Here is a 16,802-nt window from a genome sequence, read left to right as displayed (position 1 = left end):
CAGTTCCCCTGAGTGAGAGCTGCATGTAATTATCTCAATGAACATGGGGTCTCCTTTAGGCACCAACTATTCACGGCTCATGTAATCCCTAAACTGCCAATAAAGGCATGTAGCGAGCTTGTTATTACTTCCCACCATGAGAAAGTTCTATAAAATAAATCGAGTCTGTTTCCTCACAGTACTATGCTGTACCTTCTCAGAGTCCAGTTCAATGTGCTGCACTGGTTGGGAGTCAGGAAAAAGCACAATCTCCTCAATGATATGCATCTTGTTGTTAACATTTATTGCTTTGTGAAGTCTCCCATCATCTGGAAAAGATAAATATAACTTGAAATTAGAATAAACTCTTGAGGATGTTGGATAAAACTAGATGACAAAAAGGGGCTGATAAGTGGAGAAGGGCACACTGAGTCCAGTACCTGTGCCAATGAAGAGCACGTTATAGGCCTTCTGGTTGGCCTGTACTTGGTGAACAGCAATCTGTGTGTAGCGCACGTTGCGTTTCAGCAGAAGAGGCTGGCTGCGTATCACGCTGTCCATCAAGAAGTGATCTTTGACAAAATTCAGCACCTTGTCAGGCATGTGCAGGGAGGAGGGGATGCCCTGCTCTCTGGCAGCATTTGTGATGCACTGTGGAAACAACACAAGAAGTTGCTTTATTAACATGCATTCACTCTCACACGCAGGACCACAACACTGACTGTATCTGTGTAGCTCAACCCTGCCCGCATGCCTCATCCTCATCAATAAGCTATATTTTTGTTGCTTTTCCACTGATTGAACTGTGATAAACCTGCCAGGAAATGAAAGCAACAACAGTTTGATAAGAATCAAGTTTACAAGGGAAAAGGGGAGAACGGTGACGCCAGCAAGTCAGATATCTGCTCAAGCACTGATTGCCAGTCGAGATTGAAGAGGTGGCTGATGAGCAAGGAAGAGCGCTTCAGAGCCCTGTATATGGCTGACTCCGCATGCTGTGCATTACTGTCGTGGACTGTGAATATACTTTCTGTCCAGAAGAGGGCAGTAGTGGTGTACTCACAGCTCCAGGTCGAGGCTCAGGAACTGGGTGGTTGTATGTGTACCACTGTTGCGTCTCTCTGTTGACTTCCCGGTAACGTCCATTGAAAGCCTTTTCCACCTGGTCCATTGAGAAGGAGCACACTGCAGAGCTTCCTGAAGCACCCTTATACCTTCCAAGACACAAAGACGCATCTCAGCATCACTGGACTGAACAATTCTTGGAGCAATTCTTTTAATTGTACAGTTCATTATTAAGAATTCAATCAAGAAAAAAAAAGACAAGAAGAAATAGTAGCACTACATATGGAAATCTAATATGTAAACATATACACGCCAACACCACAGAAAATGTTTCATATATGTTATACATAGTCAAATATTGATCAAATTTACCCCATCCCTCTGGATATGGTGATATATGTATAATCCATACATGCTGAATAAATACAGTATGTGCAATTTATATATGTGCATATATGAAAACACATATATACAACCCTCAAACAAAAAAAAAAACCCATACCTGCTCAGCAAACATATGCAACAGTGATGGCTGAGGAGGACACGTGTATTTGCAATGTATGTCGCACATATACTGTATGTCCATATATGAAAATTTGCCAAATCTAAAAATGTTTAATATATAGGTATCTAATATGGACATAGAAGCTATATATGGAATTATTCCCTTCTATGTACCTATGTTTGCCATATGTGTGTGTGTGTGTGTGTGTGTGTGTGTGTGTGTGTGTGTGTGTGTGTGTGTGTCTCAGAGCATTATTATAGGATGAAATGCCTCAGATAAATAGTTTTTACATTTCTCATAAATATTACATCTGTACAGTGTATCTTTACGTATCAACTTTTGTTTGTGTGGTGATGTGTGTGTTAACAAGAGCTCTGGCTGTTAATCCTCACCACTGAGACGTGAAGACTCCATAAAACACCGTGTTCTTCCAGTCCTCGGAGCTGGGTGTCAACACAAACATGTCCTGGATGATGTTGAAGGGGAAGCCGTCATCAGGCAAAGAGCACAACAGCTGGGCTTTCAGGAAGGTGGTCCACTTCTTCTGAAGAACTCTCTCCCCGCCTTTGTCACCCTGCAACACAAATAACGTTTGCTGAGCGGAGCTACTCTGGGCAGTAGAGGGCACAAGCACAAGATTGACACCTGTCTGAAGTGGCAACTGTTGAGAGTGGCATTGCTTTAGTAAAACTGGTATACATGCATTTGAAGGGATCTCACAGGTTTGTAAAAGGCAAAAAATAATGTGTAACATCTAGTATGTTACATGATATAATATTAAGCCAGTTTCTTCTGTATTTACCTTCTTTGAAACCAGAAACAAAGAAACCGCTATTCCCTGATATGGAGCTGTTTGAACTAACTTAATTGAAAAACATTAACCTCCCATAATGAAACCATACTGAGTGCAATCGATTCTGCCCGTAACACAGATATACCCTGAGGCAGTAGACTTCTAGGTCATGAAAACAATATACATTATCACAGCTGGCTCAGATAAAAACACTGGGGGCACTGGGGAGGGCAAATGCTTTTAAATCAAAAAGAAAAAAAAGGACATTGCTCTCAGACAACCCTTCTTCACTGACACTCGCGCTGTGATTTCTGCGCCTGTGGCACTTGGCTTCAAAGTGATATGTGGCACGGGACCTCCTTGACATGCAGAGTAATTTGGCTACACAGATCTTACAACAGGATATCCGTGCAAATTGGAGAGCAACTACATCATCAAACCTCTGTGTGAAAGTGATTACGGTGAGGTGTGAATGTTAAACATGACCCGGACTGTACTCCACGGAGATTTATGAGTCTGAGTTAGGTGACAATGAATGTTATTCCTACACCAGCCATAAAGAAGAGCCTGTTTTGGTTTTGCAAATACACATTAAAAGGGATTAAAAGGAAGAATGATCTACTGTAATAACCATTGTCTGTTTACATTCTGTCTGTGGCAGTAATTATTCCAATTTAGTCACAGACATAGATCTAAGGAGAGTGAAGTTGGCTACGAGAGAAAAATAAGAACATAAGTAAGTTTTGAAAATTTGCAGTTCAGAGGACCAAAGAGGGGGAAAAAAAACAGCCTAGACTGCATAAAAATCTTTAGCATGTAGCTTCAACTGAGTCCCATTTAGTGCTGCATTAATTGGAGGAAACGAAAACGCTGGATGGAAAGGGAAATGACACATGACCAGTGCTGAGCTTCTGAAGCAATTACTTATTGTAGTAAGCCAGGCAAATAATGAGCAACATATATTCCCTGGTCCCCCTGGCGGAACCTGGCTTTATAATTTAATGTTACGCTGTACCTACCCTTACTTCTGAATAATTGAGGTAAATGTATCCCGTTCATTAATCCTTTGTAAAAGCATCCCTTTCAAAGGCTGTTCAAAAATCCATGAACATGGCGGGGAGTAATGGCTTATTTCTGGGAACGTGAATGATACTGCAAATGAGAACATGTTTTGTGCTGTTTGTTTCCAGCAAAACACTGTTTATCATTCCATAGTTAGCCTCAATGATGTGGAACTTGTTTACTAAACACCTGAATAAACAACAGAGAGGACGACTGCAGCCAACGTGATGCGTCAGATGAGGAATTTGCAGAGATAGAGCTTGGCTTGAACTTAAAATAATAATTGGTTTGCACGGAAATCACGATACTGTAAAACTCAGTCTACAGTAACTGCTGCTGCATTTGTCTCCTGCATAAATCCTGCACAGTTTGGTTTTGACCTTTTTTTCTCAAACTTAATTGCATGGCCTAGGCCAAGACCTATGGGAAGTGATCTCCCACAGAGTGAGATCATATACATGGTGTATCCTAGCCATAGAGGCAAAGACTGCCATCTTAACAAGTTATTTAGTCTCATTCAGTGTTGAAACCTTTTTTTCTTGAAACAAATGGGGAAAAAAATCTGCCAGTGTGATGAGATAACCCCACTTGTTTCCTCTGCTAATGGTCTTGTTTCCAAAATTTTTCTTGAATCAAGTGTAATTTTCTTGATACTAATGGGCTGATCTGCCTATTTCTGCCTTGTCTGAACATATTTATGCTTGTTCTTAGTAAACAAAATCCTGAAACAAGTGGTACTGTTTCATCCAACTGGCAGTCTTTTTTCATTTATTTGAAGAAAACATTGAACATAACATTAAATGACATGTCAAAATGCTTTTTTTTTTTTTTTTTTTGGAGGGAATAGCATGGCAATAAGAATTTAGCTGTGCTACAGTGTGCAGATATACAAAAGCCTGAGTTGCAGTCAACACTTGGGGCAGTGTCTGGCTGTGAAACACCTCTGTGATTGACAGCTGGGCTTCCTACCACCCGGGGGTTTCAATCTGATGCACATACGAGGTGTCAGCAGGACAAACAGCCGGTGACAGCCAAAACATATTGACCGCCTATGTACATATTTAAAAAATGTATATTCTGTGTAAAAAGCAAATGCACATTTTAGACCATGTCACAAGGAAACTTTTAAAAATCAAAATTGTCCCCAAACCATGGCTGTTTTTCACAATTCATCATTTTTCCATTAAAGTCAATGTTAAACTGTCAACTAGAGTCTCTCGTTTTTCTTCAAATGAGATAAAGATCTCGTCGCAACAGTTTGATCAGGACGTGATGTTAATAACGCCTGCAGCTCTACAGAAGCATTACAGAATGTCAACATTACTGTCGAGTCGGCATATCAGTGTGAAAGTCATGAGTCAGAGCATTCCAGCAGGTGATAATCCATTTCTGTGCAGGGATTCTTGTGCTACAGTCATCTGTGAACCATTTTGAGTAGACCAGCTTCTATGAATCCTATCAGCATACAAATATTTGCTGAAATTTGATAAGAATAGAGGCAGGAGAGGATCTGGAGAAAAGGCAACCAGAGGGAAACCTGCAAGAGGAATGTTTTTCTTTAAAAAGAGATCCTGCACCACTGCCCAGAGGGGCCATGGCTACAGCAAGCATGTGGTGTTGTAGTGCTGTGTGCAACATGAAGAAAATGCTACACACACCGCCGTACAGCAGCGTATACTACACAGAAAACACATATACATCTTGTCACATACACAAACAAAACCCCTTCTTGGTCTGATGGATTGCAACAGTGAGCAGGCTCTGGCCATGGGAGGGGTTATCGGATTGTCTCGCTCAAGCCGGGAGCATGCCTTTATATGGACTATCTCCCTTCAAGCATCACTCACCTTACACACGCGAGCAATGCGTGACACAATGGTGTTGTCGAAAAAATCAAACTCCTTTCCTGCTTCACTGAAGAAGAAGTAAATTTTATCATCATCGCCCACAAGGTTGCCCTTGGGAAGGCTCTCCTGTATGTAGGCAGAGCCAACAAAGGCTGGGTCTGAAAAAAAGAGAGCAGCATTTAAACAATAGAGTCAGCCCAGATGCATATTTCTATATCCACAGGCAGAAACATTCCTATCCCCTGTGGCATCAACAAAATACTGTATGGAAAATCAAGTGGAATGAGAGACTTCCATCTACACCATTTCACTACTGTAGTCTTAGCATGTGAAACTTTAATCTTTAAATAGAGTGTATTTTGGGAAAAAGGTCTATATTTATGTCCTAAAAGACAGACTATTAAATATATATGACATTCATTACATAAAGAAGTTCCAGCCTCAAGAGCACAGGACCCTACCTTGAAGCCAGTTCAATGAGTTTTCTGTTTTTAGAGCAGTTCCTTGGCTTAGACTCTTGTAAATGATGGGTTCATTTCCTTGGAAATTACTGACTGTACCGGCATATAGCTCTCCATCTGCAACACAATAAAGAAGATCAGGATAATCATATTGTTTACCATGCAAGGGGTGGTTCCTGAGCCATGTGCAGTAATGAAATCCAGAAGGTAGTCCCCACTTTGTCTTCATAACAACCACCTGCATCCAGTTACTGTATTGATTCCCACAGCGCTCCCTATAACACAAAAATCAAATATCAAAGATTCCACAGCCATTCTGGGACCTACCAGCCATGATGGCAGTGGATTTGTACTCGGGGTTGAAAGGGCAGCGGCTGCGTCCATCCTCTGTAACGATCTCTCCGCTTTGGCTCCTGACGAGGGAGAAGTCTGCAGTGCTCTGAACGGCACATAAACACACCACAAACACACACACGCACCACAGGCTTAGTTGAAAAGGAGAACAGCTGTAACCTACTGACCAGGCACTGACCGCTGTCTGTTGGCCACTTATTCTTTATCATCCCAAATGAAAGAGTGGTCAGGCAGTCTTCGGTTAAAGTTGAAACACAGGTCATTCCCATATGTTTGTAAGTGATTATGGATTCCATATAAAAGGCTTTTACAGATGGAGAAAATGACTGGGAAGTTGATCTATAATTTATGTAACAGTGGATGCAGTGGATGTTTTGATCTGTTTCCTGGTGGAGCTGGAGCTAGTAAAAGACTGCTCTTTATATTGTATCTATGGCTTTCTGGGCAGTGGCTCAGCTGGTCATCACATACTGTGGAGTACAAGGTGTCTGTGACTGACAAAGTGATTTCCACAGCAGTTTGGGTCATCCTAAAACAAGACGTGAGACAGGGAGGGTGGGGCTGCACTACTGTACATTGCAACTGGCTGAAGTAGAGGTGACTATTTTAACTAGACTTACTATGTAGGCACAGATGGGGCTGAAGGCGTACGTGCCACAAACATACAGATGAGTGCTGTTCATCCGAAGTAAAATCTTGATGTAGTTGAAGCAATCCGTCTGTTGTGGAAACACAGGTGAGAATGTCATTTAATTAAAGGTGCAATGTGTAGTTTTGAGAAATACATTTAAAGTAAAAAAAAAAAAAAAAAAAAAAAAAAAAAAAAAAAACAATTTCTATACAATATAAAATATGTATGTATTACATTGTTACAAATGAATGAACTACAATACAACAACAACAGCAAGGCCTGCAATTTAGGTTACATACATATTTACAATTCAAAAGCATCCTCTGGGTTTCTGTTTGGTTTAGACAGTTCAGAAATGTTTTTTCTTTTGATTTGTTATATTTATTTGTAAAAATTGCATGTATAGTAGCAGGCTCTGCCAGTGTAATCAAATATTTGCCAAAACTACATAGTACACTTCTAAATGGCTGAAAGGCTGTTTCCCACTTTACCTTCTTGAAGCATTACTCAGTTAAAAACACTGGAGCTGAGTGGGCAGTATTTGTCAAGATGACAGCCTGAGAGCTTAATTTCCCCAATCTCAATCTATTTTTTTTTCAGGAATCAATAAATCAAACAACATATTCATCTAAATATAATCATTCCACAAGGTTCTAGCTGTGTATGAGTGTGTGTAAGAGTGTGGTGGTGGAACAGGCCGACCGAGGATTGAGGAGGATAGAAGTTATGTTTGTCCTGGAGGATCAGGGCTGGGAAATTTTTAAATTTTATGATTAATTGCGATCTGATAATGATCCTTAAAAATCCAAGGTCAGTCTTCTAATCTCAGCTTTTTTTTTTCAGTGGATACAGAAAAAGTTTTGCTCAATGTTATTTGTAACACACATCCTGTTCTGCAGATGTCTGCTGAACAGGCCTACTACTCACTAGCCTGCGGAAAATCATTTAACCAAATTACATGTTTTGAATAAATAACACACCAGCGCCATCAAGCCTAGATATCATGATGAATTCTGTACTTAAAAATCATGATTGCAAAGAAGATTTGGACAAAAGCAGAGCAATATGCAAGCTGCAAAAGTAGTGCTGTAACTGCAATATCCCTATAAATACCAAAATAAACCTAAACAATCTCTAACTGAATTGATATGGGATCAAATCAAAACAAAATTGGCATCTAAGTTGAATCAAATTGGGAAATCAGTGCCACCACCCAGCCCTTTCGTGGAAACAAAAACAAATCATATCACTGTTGTGGAATGGAAAGGTACAAGCTGACTGGAAATTTCCAGAGTTTGACCTCATTCTCAACAGGTCACACAGTGAGGGTCAGTGAGACAAGACGTACGGAGAAACAGCCCTTCTGCAAATAATATTTGATCCATTTGAGTTTAGGGACTTGAGTTTTACTCCAGCAGCTCAACTTGCCTGTAAGTCTTTGCCTTTGAAACTGCACTCGTCTCTCTTCCTCTGCGGCGTGCTCCATGTTAGCTGCAGGAAAGAGACGGTGTCAAAATAATAATACAACATGCTGTATGGTTGCATCAGTTCTAACTCCACCCCCATAAAACCACGTCTTAATACAAAAAAAAAAAAAAAAAAAAAAAAAAAGATCTCAAAAAACATGCTGTATCATGCCCATACCAGGCCTCAGGGATCTTATCATATTTATAACCATGTTCATATTGGGCTTTTGGGATTATCTATCTGGCTGTTTACAGACGATTGCACTTCCTTACATTCCTTTGTAGCTTGACTCTGCTGATATCAGTGAGGTTGAGCGCAAAGAGAATCTCCCGTGCCCCGATGTACAGCATGTTGTCTTCTTTACTGAGGAGGAGAGAGGTGTAGTTGAAGACCCCGTTCGCTGAGAAATGTTTGGCTGTCCTCTCCTTTGCATCTGTGGAGAAATTGGACACAGAAAAGGGCACAGAAGGATAATTAAACTAGGTTGTAAACTAATGTTGAAAAATGTTGAAAATGAAGGAAGTATCATGCACCCTGTAACCTTTACAAGCTATCATAAGCTGCCGTCGGCCAAAGATGCAGAAAAACTTGCATAAAACACTTCACTATGCAAATTCCTTTTAAACGCGTGTGGTGAGTGTGTGTGTGAGTACATGTAAGCCCTCTCACAATGTGTCCTGTTGGTGTGTGAGCGTGTGTGTGTGTGTGTGGTCACAAAACATGATGTACACCACAGGCACAGATGTTCTGTCTTAATTAGAGACACTGCCACACTGTCACTACTGCAGGGCTCCTTCAGACTGTTTTCTGGTCCCCATGACAACTATATTGACTGGTATTACTTGCTTCATGTCCACTTGACTTCACAACAGGCGAGCTACAGCACAACATGTGTTGAGTCAGACACAGACACAGAGAGACAGAAGCATAGACATAGAGGGGGAAGAGGGAAGCCCTTCATTTTTTCCAAACCGTTCATGGATGGCTCTTTTCCAGCTGCACTGACTCCTCCTGACTCAAACCAAGAGTTAACTCATCAGCTGTCTCTCTCACTGGGCTAAAGAAATATTACAGCTTTTTGGGCAAAATATCCTTCTCCCAGCTTACTGAGACGAGATGTTGGACACCATTTTTACTGTCTGGAACATCTGGTGATCCGTTTCCTATTCATTTCATGTTAGCTTAGCATAAAGACTTGAAGTCTGTGGTAGTCATTAGCCTAGCAAATAAACCTTACAGCAGTTCTGAAGCTGTGTTATTTACACAGTGTACCATGTGTATTTGAAATACATGTCTTTTTTTGTTTTTGTTTTGTTTTGTTTTGAGAATAACCCAGCATGCATTGGATGGGGGGCAGGGAACACTCTGGACATGTCCCTTTAATATAATTTTTATGTGATAGATTTGTACAGGATTGAAACTGCTGCTGTTAGTCCTACAAAAAGCCATGCTCTACTCTTGTTGAGGCTTATTACATTACGTCAGCGTCAATTCCAGCTCACATTTAGCAGATGACCTCCGAGTTTGCAAACAGGAAACGATTTGCTCAGGATTTTTTTGCTTTCCGGATTTTTAGGAATTACGGACATGGCAGATCCAGACTGGATTAAAAATCAGAGATTCCGAGGGTAATTATTACAATTATATCACCTCCCCAAGAAAAACTAATCCAGTTCAGACAGGGTAGGCTGTCATTTAGTTGTACTGATAAACACAGTAACCTGCACTGGCTGTGACCTGATGTAACCTCACCTAAGTGGATAGATACAGGAGGTTGAGAGACTTCCTCCCCCTTGGGAAAGCAGCACGCTAATAGCAGTGCATTGCCACGGCAACAGAGGGCCTTATTATGGTTAAATATGTCCCTAAAACCACAAGAGGCTCCTCTCTACATACTGTACATTGGTCCATTGGGGCTGTTCTCTCTCGTTTTCCATGTGATTACAGGAAGAATAGAGCGCTGCTCCACGGCTCTGCCATTTCCCCTCTTTTTCCTCCCTCAGAGCCTTGGGCAAGTTTAACTGTGATTTACAGAGCCGAAGACAAAGGCCAAAGCTTGAACCAAAACAAAAGCTTTGAGGGATTTTCACAGAGGAAGATATCTACACAATTATTCTCTTGAGTCAGATCACCACTGTCATACTTAGCGACCACGGCTCAGAGAGAAAAACAATAGGGCCCGTAATTGTGTATCATTAAACAGATCCATGAGGGTTTGAAATAGTATGAAGCTTTCCATTTGTAATGTCAGGCAAACATTAATCATCTCTTTTTATAGACCCATTAGTTTACGATACTGTATCCCTTTGAGGGTTTGGGTAATTTTAAAATGGTACTGTAGCATATATTTTAAAGCACTACTGTACGGTGGCTGTTATATTTTGTTTTGCTTGTGTTCTCTGTAATCAAGGTGAGAGAAGGTCTACTTCAGAAATCCAATTTCAGTGGTATAAAGGAACGAAACAAATTCTAACAAGCTGGCTTAATCATAAATAGCATTAAAAGAATCATCCACTAACAAAGTTGGAAGGAGGTTATGTTTTCACCTCTCTCTGTCTGTCTGTTTGGCTATTAGAAAGAGATCTCAAAAAGTTGCCGGTGGATTTGGCTTTTGGTGAAGACTGCCTTTGGCCCAAAGGTCAGTTGATGAGATTTTAGTAGTGACCTGGATCTGGGATTACTGCCATTAGGCATTTTTTTTGTTTTCTGGCCAAAACTATTATGCTGTGTTTATTTGTTGCCAGAAAGGTTTGGCACCGATGACTTCCAAGTCGGCTGCTACACAAAACAACAGCCATGTGCTATTTTGTTCAAAATACAACCAAGAAGGCAAATTAAAAAAACAAACTAAAGCTGTTATAGAGACTGCAGCTTTGCAACCTGAAAAACATTTCAGAGCTGGCAAAGGTCTTCATGTCTTACTTTGTGATTTTTTTTCCCTTCACAACACAGGACATACGCGGCGCCTGATCGACTTAGCCTCAGAGCATTATTTGCATTGCACATCATACTCAAAGTAATGACCCATTATTATGCAGGTATCACTTTAATAAATATTACAAATTAACATTACAAATCAGTGTTACACACACTGTTTGTTAAGTTGACGTTGCAAAATATAAACTATATACTAAAGGCTGTATATTTGATGAAACTGTATTTATATATATATATATTATTAGTTGAGTTAAAATTTCAGCTTTCAAAGATAACTCTCCAAATATTGTGGGACTGCCAGTTTCTATGTTATTAGGTTACCTTACATGGCTTGAAAAGGAAACAGGAAAATGGACTGACAAACCCTCACAATACACACATTTATCAATAACTATCATTTAAATGGGATGAATAAATCATAAAATACAGAAAAGACAGTTTCTTCTGTGCTAGTGATGATAGACTATAAAACAGAGCATCAAGTTTGTTTGGATACTTGATGGAAATTTTGACTTGGAGCATACCAAAAACAGGATGTGCAGGAGAATGAAAGCAAACAAGAAAAAAAAAAAAAAAAAAAAAAAAAAAAACCTCTAAAGAAAGATTATTTCATTTCTCTCTGCCGGTACACCATAGAGTCTTTGTTCAGATATCCGGTACAGATACTATAATTGATTATGAGGCTACCCAGTTAGTATGCATTTCCACTCCCTGACCTCAGACAGATATTCTGGACACAAATGGACGACAACATATCCATAGTCCTGGGGACCACAAATGCCAAAACGAGGATGAAATAACAGCTGGAGGTCACAGTGTGTAGACTGTTACCCCCGGGTCACCATTATGAGCCCATGTGTGTATCCCATTTGAACTTGTGCTCCCCTCCCCTCCGCATACACCACAGACACTTAAGGAAGCCACTCTATTGTTGTTTGACTGTCTGAGGCTGATTCCCTGGGGGCCATTTCATGACAGTGCAGCCCCAGAAATGTTGTGGTGTACACTGGGAAGAAGGAAACAGACGGGCCCGTTCAGAGGAAGCACTTAAGAGTGGGAGAGCAGTTAGCATCTGCCGGAGCCACGCAGAGGGCACGTCGGAGAGGGCAGCCAAGTGGGCACCAAAGCAACTGAAGAGGTACAGCGCATCAGAAGTAGCTCATCCTCGCTTCGTTGGATCTTCCCCTCTTGTTCCTGCTCCTTTTTTAAATGCACCATCAAACCGCATTTTGTTACTCCACACTGTATCAAATGTATCAAAGGTACACATTATTACTGAAGTCCACAACATTTTAGGCACTTGAATGTTACAAAGACTATAGTGTTAAAAAAAAAAAAGGCAGATCTTTGTTTTGACTTTGAACAAGATTGGCCATTTTAAGCACTAATTTGGGTCAAATTAAAAGAAAACTTTCAAATGTCTGTTTAGCAGATCAGGTGGAGAGGTTATCTACGGTTGTCTGGTTTAATGTGTTCACTATGTAAAATTAGGAAACTTTTACTTTTACCTTACTTATTCTGTGTATGTATGCACAAGGGTCTTCTATCACAAACCAGCTTGGACAAGGGTGACACGGCGACTAACGTGTACCTGATATGGATAGAACAACTGCCAGTTGTGCCTGATTATCACTCCAATATTGGTTCTCTTCCATATTACCGTTATCAGTTGTTTGGGGCGGTATGCTGACTAATAAAGGAAAAAAAATCTCTGTTATGTGACAGATCTGGTCCTTCATGCATCTAATTTAGTGCCTGCTTGGAAATTTGTTCATGCTGAAATTTGATATACATTAGAGAAGTTACTTTTTGGGGGGCGTTTCTGCTTTATTGGACAGTGACAGTAGGGATATACAGGAAAAATGGGAATGATATGCAGCACAGCACCTGAACCTTTATTCTTTCTTAACACTCATGTATTTCCATTTACTGAAATTAGTTATTGGTAGAAAATATCATTTATCGGCTCAATCAGTTTCCTATTCATCAGTATCGGTATCAGCCCTGAAAAGTCAACATCAGTCGATTCCTGATAAGCAAGGGCTTGTTTTCACTTAACCGTCTATTAAGTAAACAGTAACAGTAGAAAGCCTAAATGTCAAATCAAACAAAGCAAATCTCTACTCAGCACTCCGCTGCACTTATGATGGAAAATTTTATCTCGGGGAACACACTGGGCACAGGTCGACCCTTCCAGCCTCAACCACCAGTCAACTTAAAATTGAAAACACCAAACAAACACAGAACCAGCAGGCAGAGCGGGAGGGTTGTCACACCTCATTCCCAGGCCTCTGACCCACTTCCTGGAGTTGAGAGAGAAGCTTTGTCTGCTTCAGAGCACTTCATCTGTGACCCCATGCTGCAGCATCATACAAGTGCTTGCACAGAGCACACATTAAGATGCAGCGAGGGCCTGGTTCAACCTCTGGCAGCTGTGAGCAATATGAGATCATTACCATTATTATGTAATTAAAAGTCATTTCTGCAAATGACACTGCTAAATGGCTTGAAATACTCACCCTGCCTGGCTTGCTAATCTATTTAGAGAGGAAATTAATTATACTCAGCTTTATAGGATCCCTCCACATTTTGCTGCAATTCATTTCCTGTTGGGTCTGTATCCAAAAAGAACAAAAAATACTTAAAAGCATGGAGCATACCCTGTAAAGGGCAATTGGAGAGTAAGATCTAAATACTTTATTTTGTAGGACAACTTTGACAGGTTGATTCAATGACTGTGCCCCCTGTATGTGGGGGCTGCTTCTATCAGCTCTCTCCTGTATGTTCAGGAGCTTTGACGGTTGCATACATCATTTAAAACACACGTTCTTGTTTAGTTAAATTATGCAGAACTACAAGAAAACAGACACACAGACAAACACATGATGTGCACACTAAATAGTAGCAAATTACCACCGAGCTGTGCAACAAATTTGTCTTTCAATTCTACCGTCCCTTTATATTATAGGCTCCTACTGCACAAGCCTGACTGAGAAGCAAACAATATTGTCATCATTACTGATAAGCAACCAGTTTTTACTCCCATAAAGACTAGTGTTTGTCATAGTTCAGTAGATGACCTGGAAAAAATGGCCATCTCTCTTCATTGAGATCAAGTGCAAGCTATACAATCCTGATGGGGCATCTTTAAGGGATGTCTGATGTCCCATTTCCAGTCTTCTGTCCATAAACATGACCTAGATTCTCTCCTAAGAAGGAGTATAAGGAAGCCCATGGCAAGTGGTACCACTGACAAAAAGGGATAAATGTTAGGCTGAATCCTGCGCATGATAAGATATATAACGTTTATCTACTTATACAGTTTTTAAAATTATACTGTGCAATACACCCAGTTGTAACCATACTGTAAGACAAGTGCACAGCAGTTTTACTGAAGGGAAGACACAATTTGCTATCTTGTAAAGGCAGCAAATTGAGCTTCTTTTCTATTACTAAATCATTAATGCACTTTAATCATTAATACATTATGATAAAGGAAACTCAACAGGAATTGAGGGCGACAGGAGGTGCAAATTGAGTCCAGCAACAATGTATCATCAAAATGAACTGGCACTGATATCAGAGGTGGATAACTGTAATGCAAATGGGATTTATGGAGAAATTTTGAAAAGAGTGGGGACTGACAGCTGAGTTGGGTTCGATGAAAATTAGGTCATGAAGGTGAAGACACACCTGGGAAAACAGCTACTTAAGACAGAAATAACAGTTTAGACAGAAGTGAGTAAAAACCTACTCGGGCACAAAGAGACAACGGTGACAAAGCTGGATCATTCGCTTTGTCATCACCAACATATTGTACTTCACAAAGGACTGTGCTCAGCATAGAACAGATAAAGCCTAAATCCAATTATTTTGTGAGAAAATGATTAAGAGCCTTTGTACAGACTGAGGCAATGACCACTGTGAGAAGAAGCCACTTTACTAACAGGAATCCCACTGGGTCAGTGTCACAGCAATGTCAGACCTCCTGTGACTGTCACATTGTCTGATGACAGCAAAATAGTTTACAGGCCGACACTAGAGTGCTAACTAAATTAGCCCAAGCAATTGTAATGTGGTTATTAAGAGCCGCTGAATGGGTTATTGTGTGGGAGAGGAGGCTCGGGAAGCTGAAGGACAGAGACTGAGGCATCTGGAATGCATTAAGACAACAGGCCAAAAGGGTCAATTCACCAGGAGATTCATTAGGCAAGCTGTGAGCCTGCTGTTTGTATTGGTAACTTCTGGGGCTCCATCTTGTTAGCAGGATATTGTCTCACTGCACCATGCTGATGCTGAGACCGCTGCCAAATCTGGATACAGCTTCAGTAAACAGAGGTCAGGAAGTTAGTACCACAACATTAGGGGTGAGGATCTGCATATAAGTGCAGGGGAAATCGTAAGCTTACCCTTAAAAAGGAGAAAAGCATGCGTGCTAGGTATTCACACAGCAGGGATGTGCAATAGCAGCTTATGGGAAGACAGAATCAAATTAAGCTGTTCACATTTTCCCAAATCTGTAAACACTGGAGTTTACAAATGAGCTTGCGCCTCAACTGCAATGTGTTCTTTTCCCACAAGGAGAAGGAATGTTGTTAGGCCATCACAGACCTGCTGGTCAGGGAGCAAGACGGATCTGACCCCAATTCAACCGCAATAATATAAACCAGCCGCTGTTTCATCAGGAACTCACCGTGACCCTTTCCTCTAGTGTGTGAACATGGGCTGGAGGATCAGAAATATGTCATGACCCCGTGTAGACAGTCCCCATGGTCTCGGTGTTCACGGGGGCTCTGACCTGAGTGGCGTAACTGCATGCTGCTCTCAGGATGTCCTCGCAACACCTTGGGCCATGAGAGTGCTTTTACAGGGTCTGTTGAGTTTGATTTATGGCCCACTCCCTGGTGGATTAGACAGACTGGGTATCATAAACTCAGGCAATATCGAGATCAATGGTTTTTTCATGATGGACTGAGGATGATAAGGAAGATGGACACTCAGTACATTACTGGGTACAGATATTACAGCGTCATAAACCCCAGCACCAGTTGTAGTAACTGCTGTGTGATTAAAATGGAATCAATCACACACACATTATTATTCTCTGATATAGGTTAAATCTATAAAACAGGATCATGTTGTGCAGTTATCTAATCAGTCGATTGTTTGTTCCAGCAACACAATGTGCACAGCTTTATCTGTCTATGCTCGAGCCCCCTCATGGACTTTAAGACTTTCTTTGACAACCGATCAAGTGGAGCATGTTGAAGAATCTCAAGGCAATTCAGTCCACCTTGTAACACTGGTGTTCAGATACTGTATGTGGCGCCAATACAGTATTGAAGAGCCGTGATCTCATTTGACATAACTGTCACTCTGAGTTGTGGCTGATTCAACTGGGCTAGACAGCTTTCATCTTAATTATGCTTCACCTCCATTGTTGCTCCAGGCATGGCCCCGAAACAAAACAATAGCATAACTGTCCACGTGGACGATGTAGCACAGCGAGCTGAATCAGATCAACAGGCAAAGACTGCTAACATAAACCACTTATAGGTGTGCCTTTAAACAGTGATCTAACACACTAAGCCATCCAACATGGTCTGCATTAAAGCCTGGAACAAAAGCGAAGAGAAAAGCAGATGCAGGCTCTTCTCCCTGAACCCATGATCCATCCTGATAGGCGCATAATGAGAACCAG

General features: G+C 40.9%; 1 protein-coding gene across 1 annotated transcript in view; it reads right to left on the bottom strand.

Moving 5' to 3' along the window:
• sema4ba (sema domain, immunoglobulin domain (Ig), transmembrane domain (TM) and short cytoplasmic domain, (semaphorin) 4Ba) overlaps positions 1-16,802 on the bottom strand; it is a 44,113-nt gene that overhangs the window by 5,260 nt on the left and 22,051 nt on the right. Inside the window, exons 3-12 of the mRNA XM_030054348.1 lie at positions 8,437-8,597; positions 8,126-8,188; positions 6,687-6,785; positions 6,040-6,151; positions 5,713-5,829; positions 5,252-5,409; positions 1,942-2,123; positions 1,043-1,193; positions 420-630; positions 193-308 (exon numbers count right to left, since the gene is read on the bottom strand). Coding sequence (XP_029910208.1) covers positions 193-308; positions 420-630; positions 1,043-1,193; positions 1,942-2,123; positions 5,252-5,409; positions 5,713-5,829; positions 6,040-6,151; positions 6,687-6,785; positions 8,126-8,188; positions 8,437-8,597 — 1,370 coding nt within the window. The remainder of the gene's footprint in view (positions 1-192; positions 309-419; positions 631-1,042; positions 1,194-1,941; positions 2,124-5,251; positions 5,410-5,712; positions 5,830-6,039; positions 6,152-6,686; positions 6,786-8,125; positions 8,189-8,436; positions 8,598-16,802) is intronic.

Source organism: Myripristis murdjan, chromosome 6, assembly GCF_902150065.1.
Source record: "Myripristis murdjan chromosome 6, fMyrMur1.1, whole genome shotgun sequence".
NCBI lineage: Eukaryota > Metazoa > Chordata > Actinopteri > Holocentriformes > Holocentridae > Myripristis > Myripristis murdjan.
Note: the sequence above shows the minus strand (reverse complement) of the source record. Positions and strands in the feature narration are given on the sequence as shown.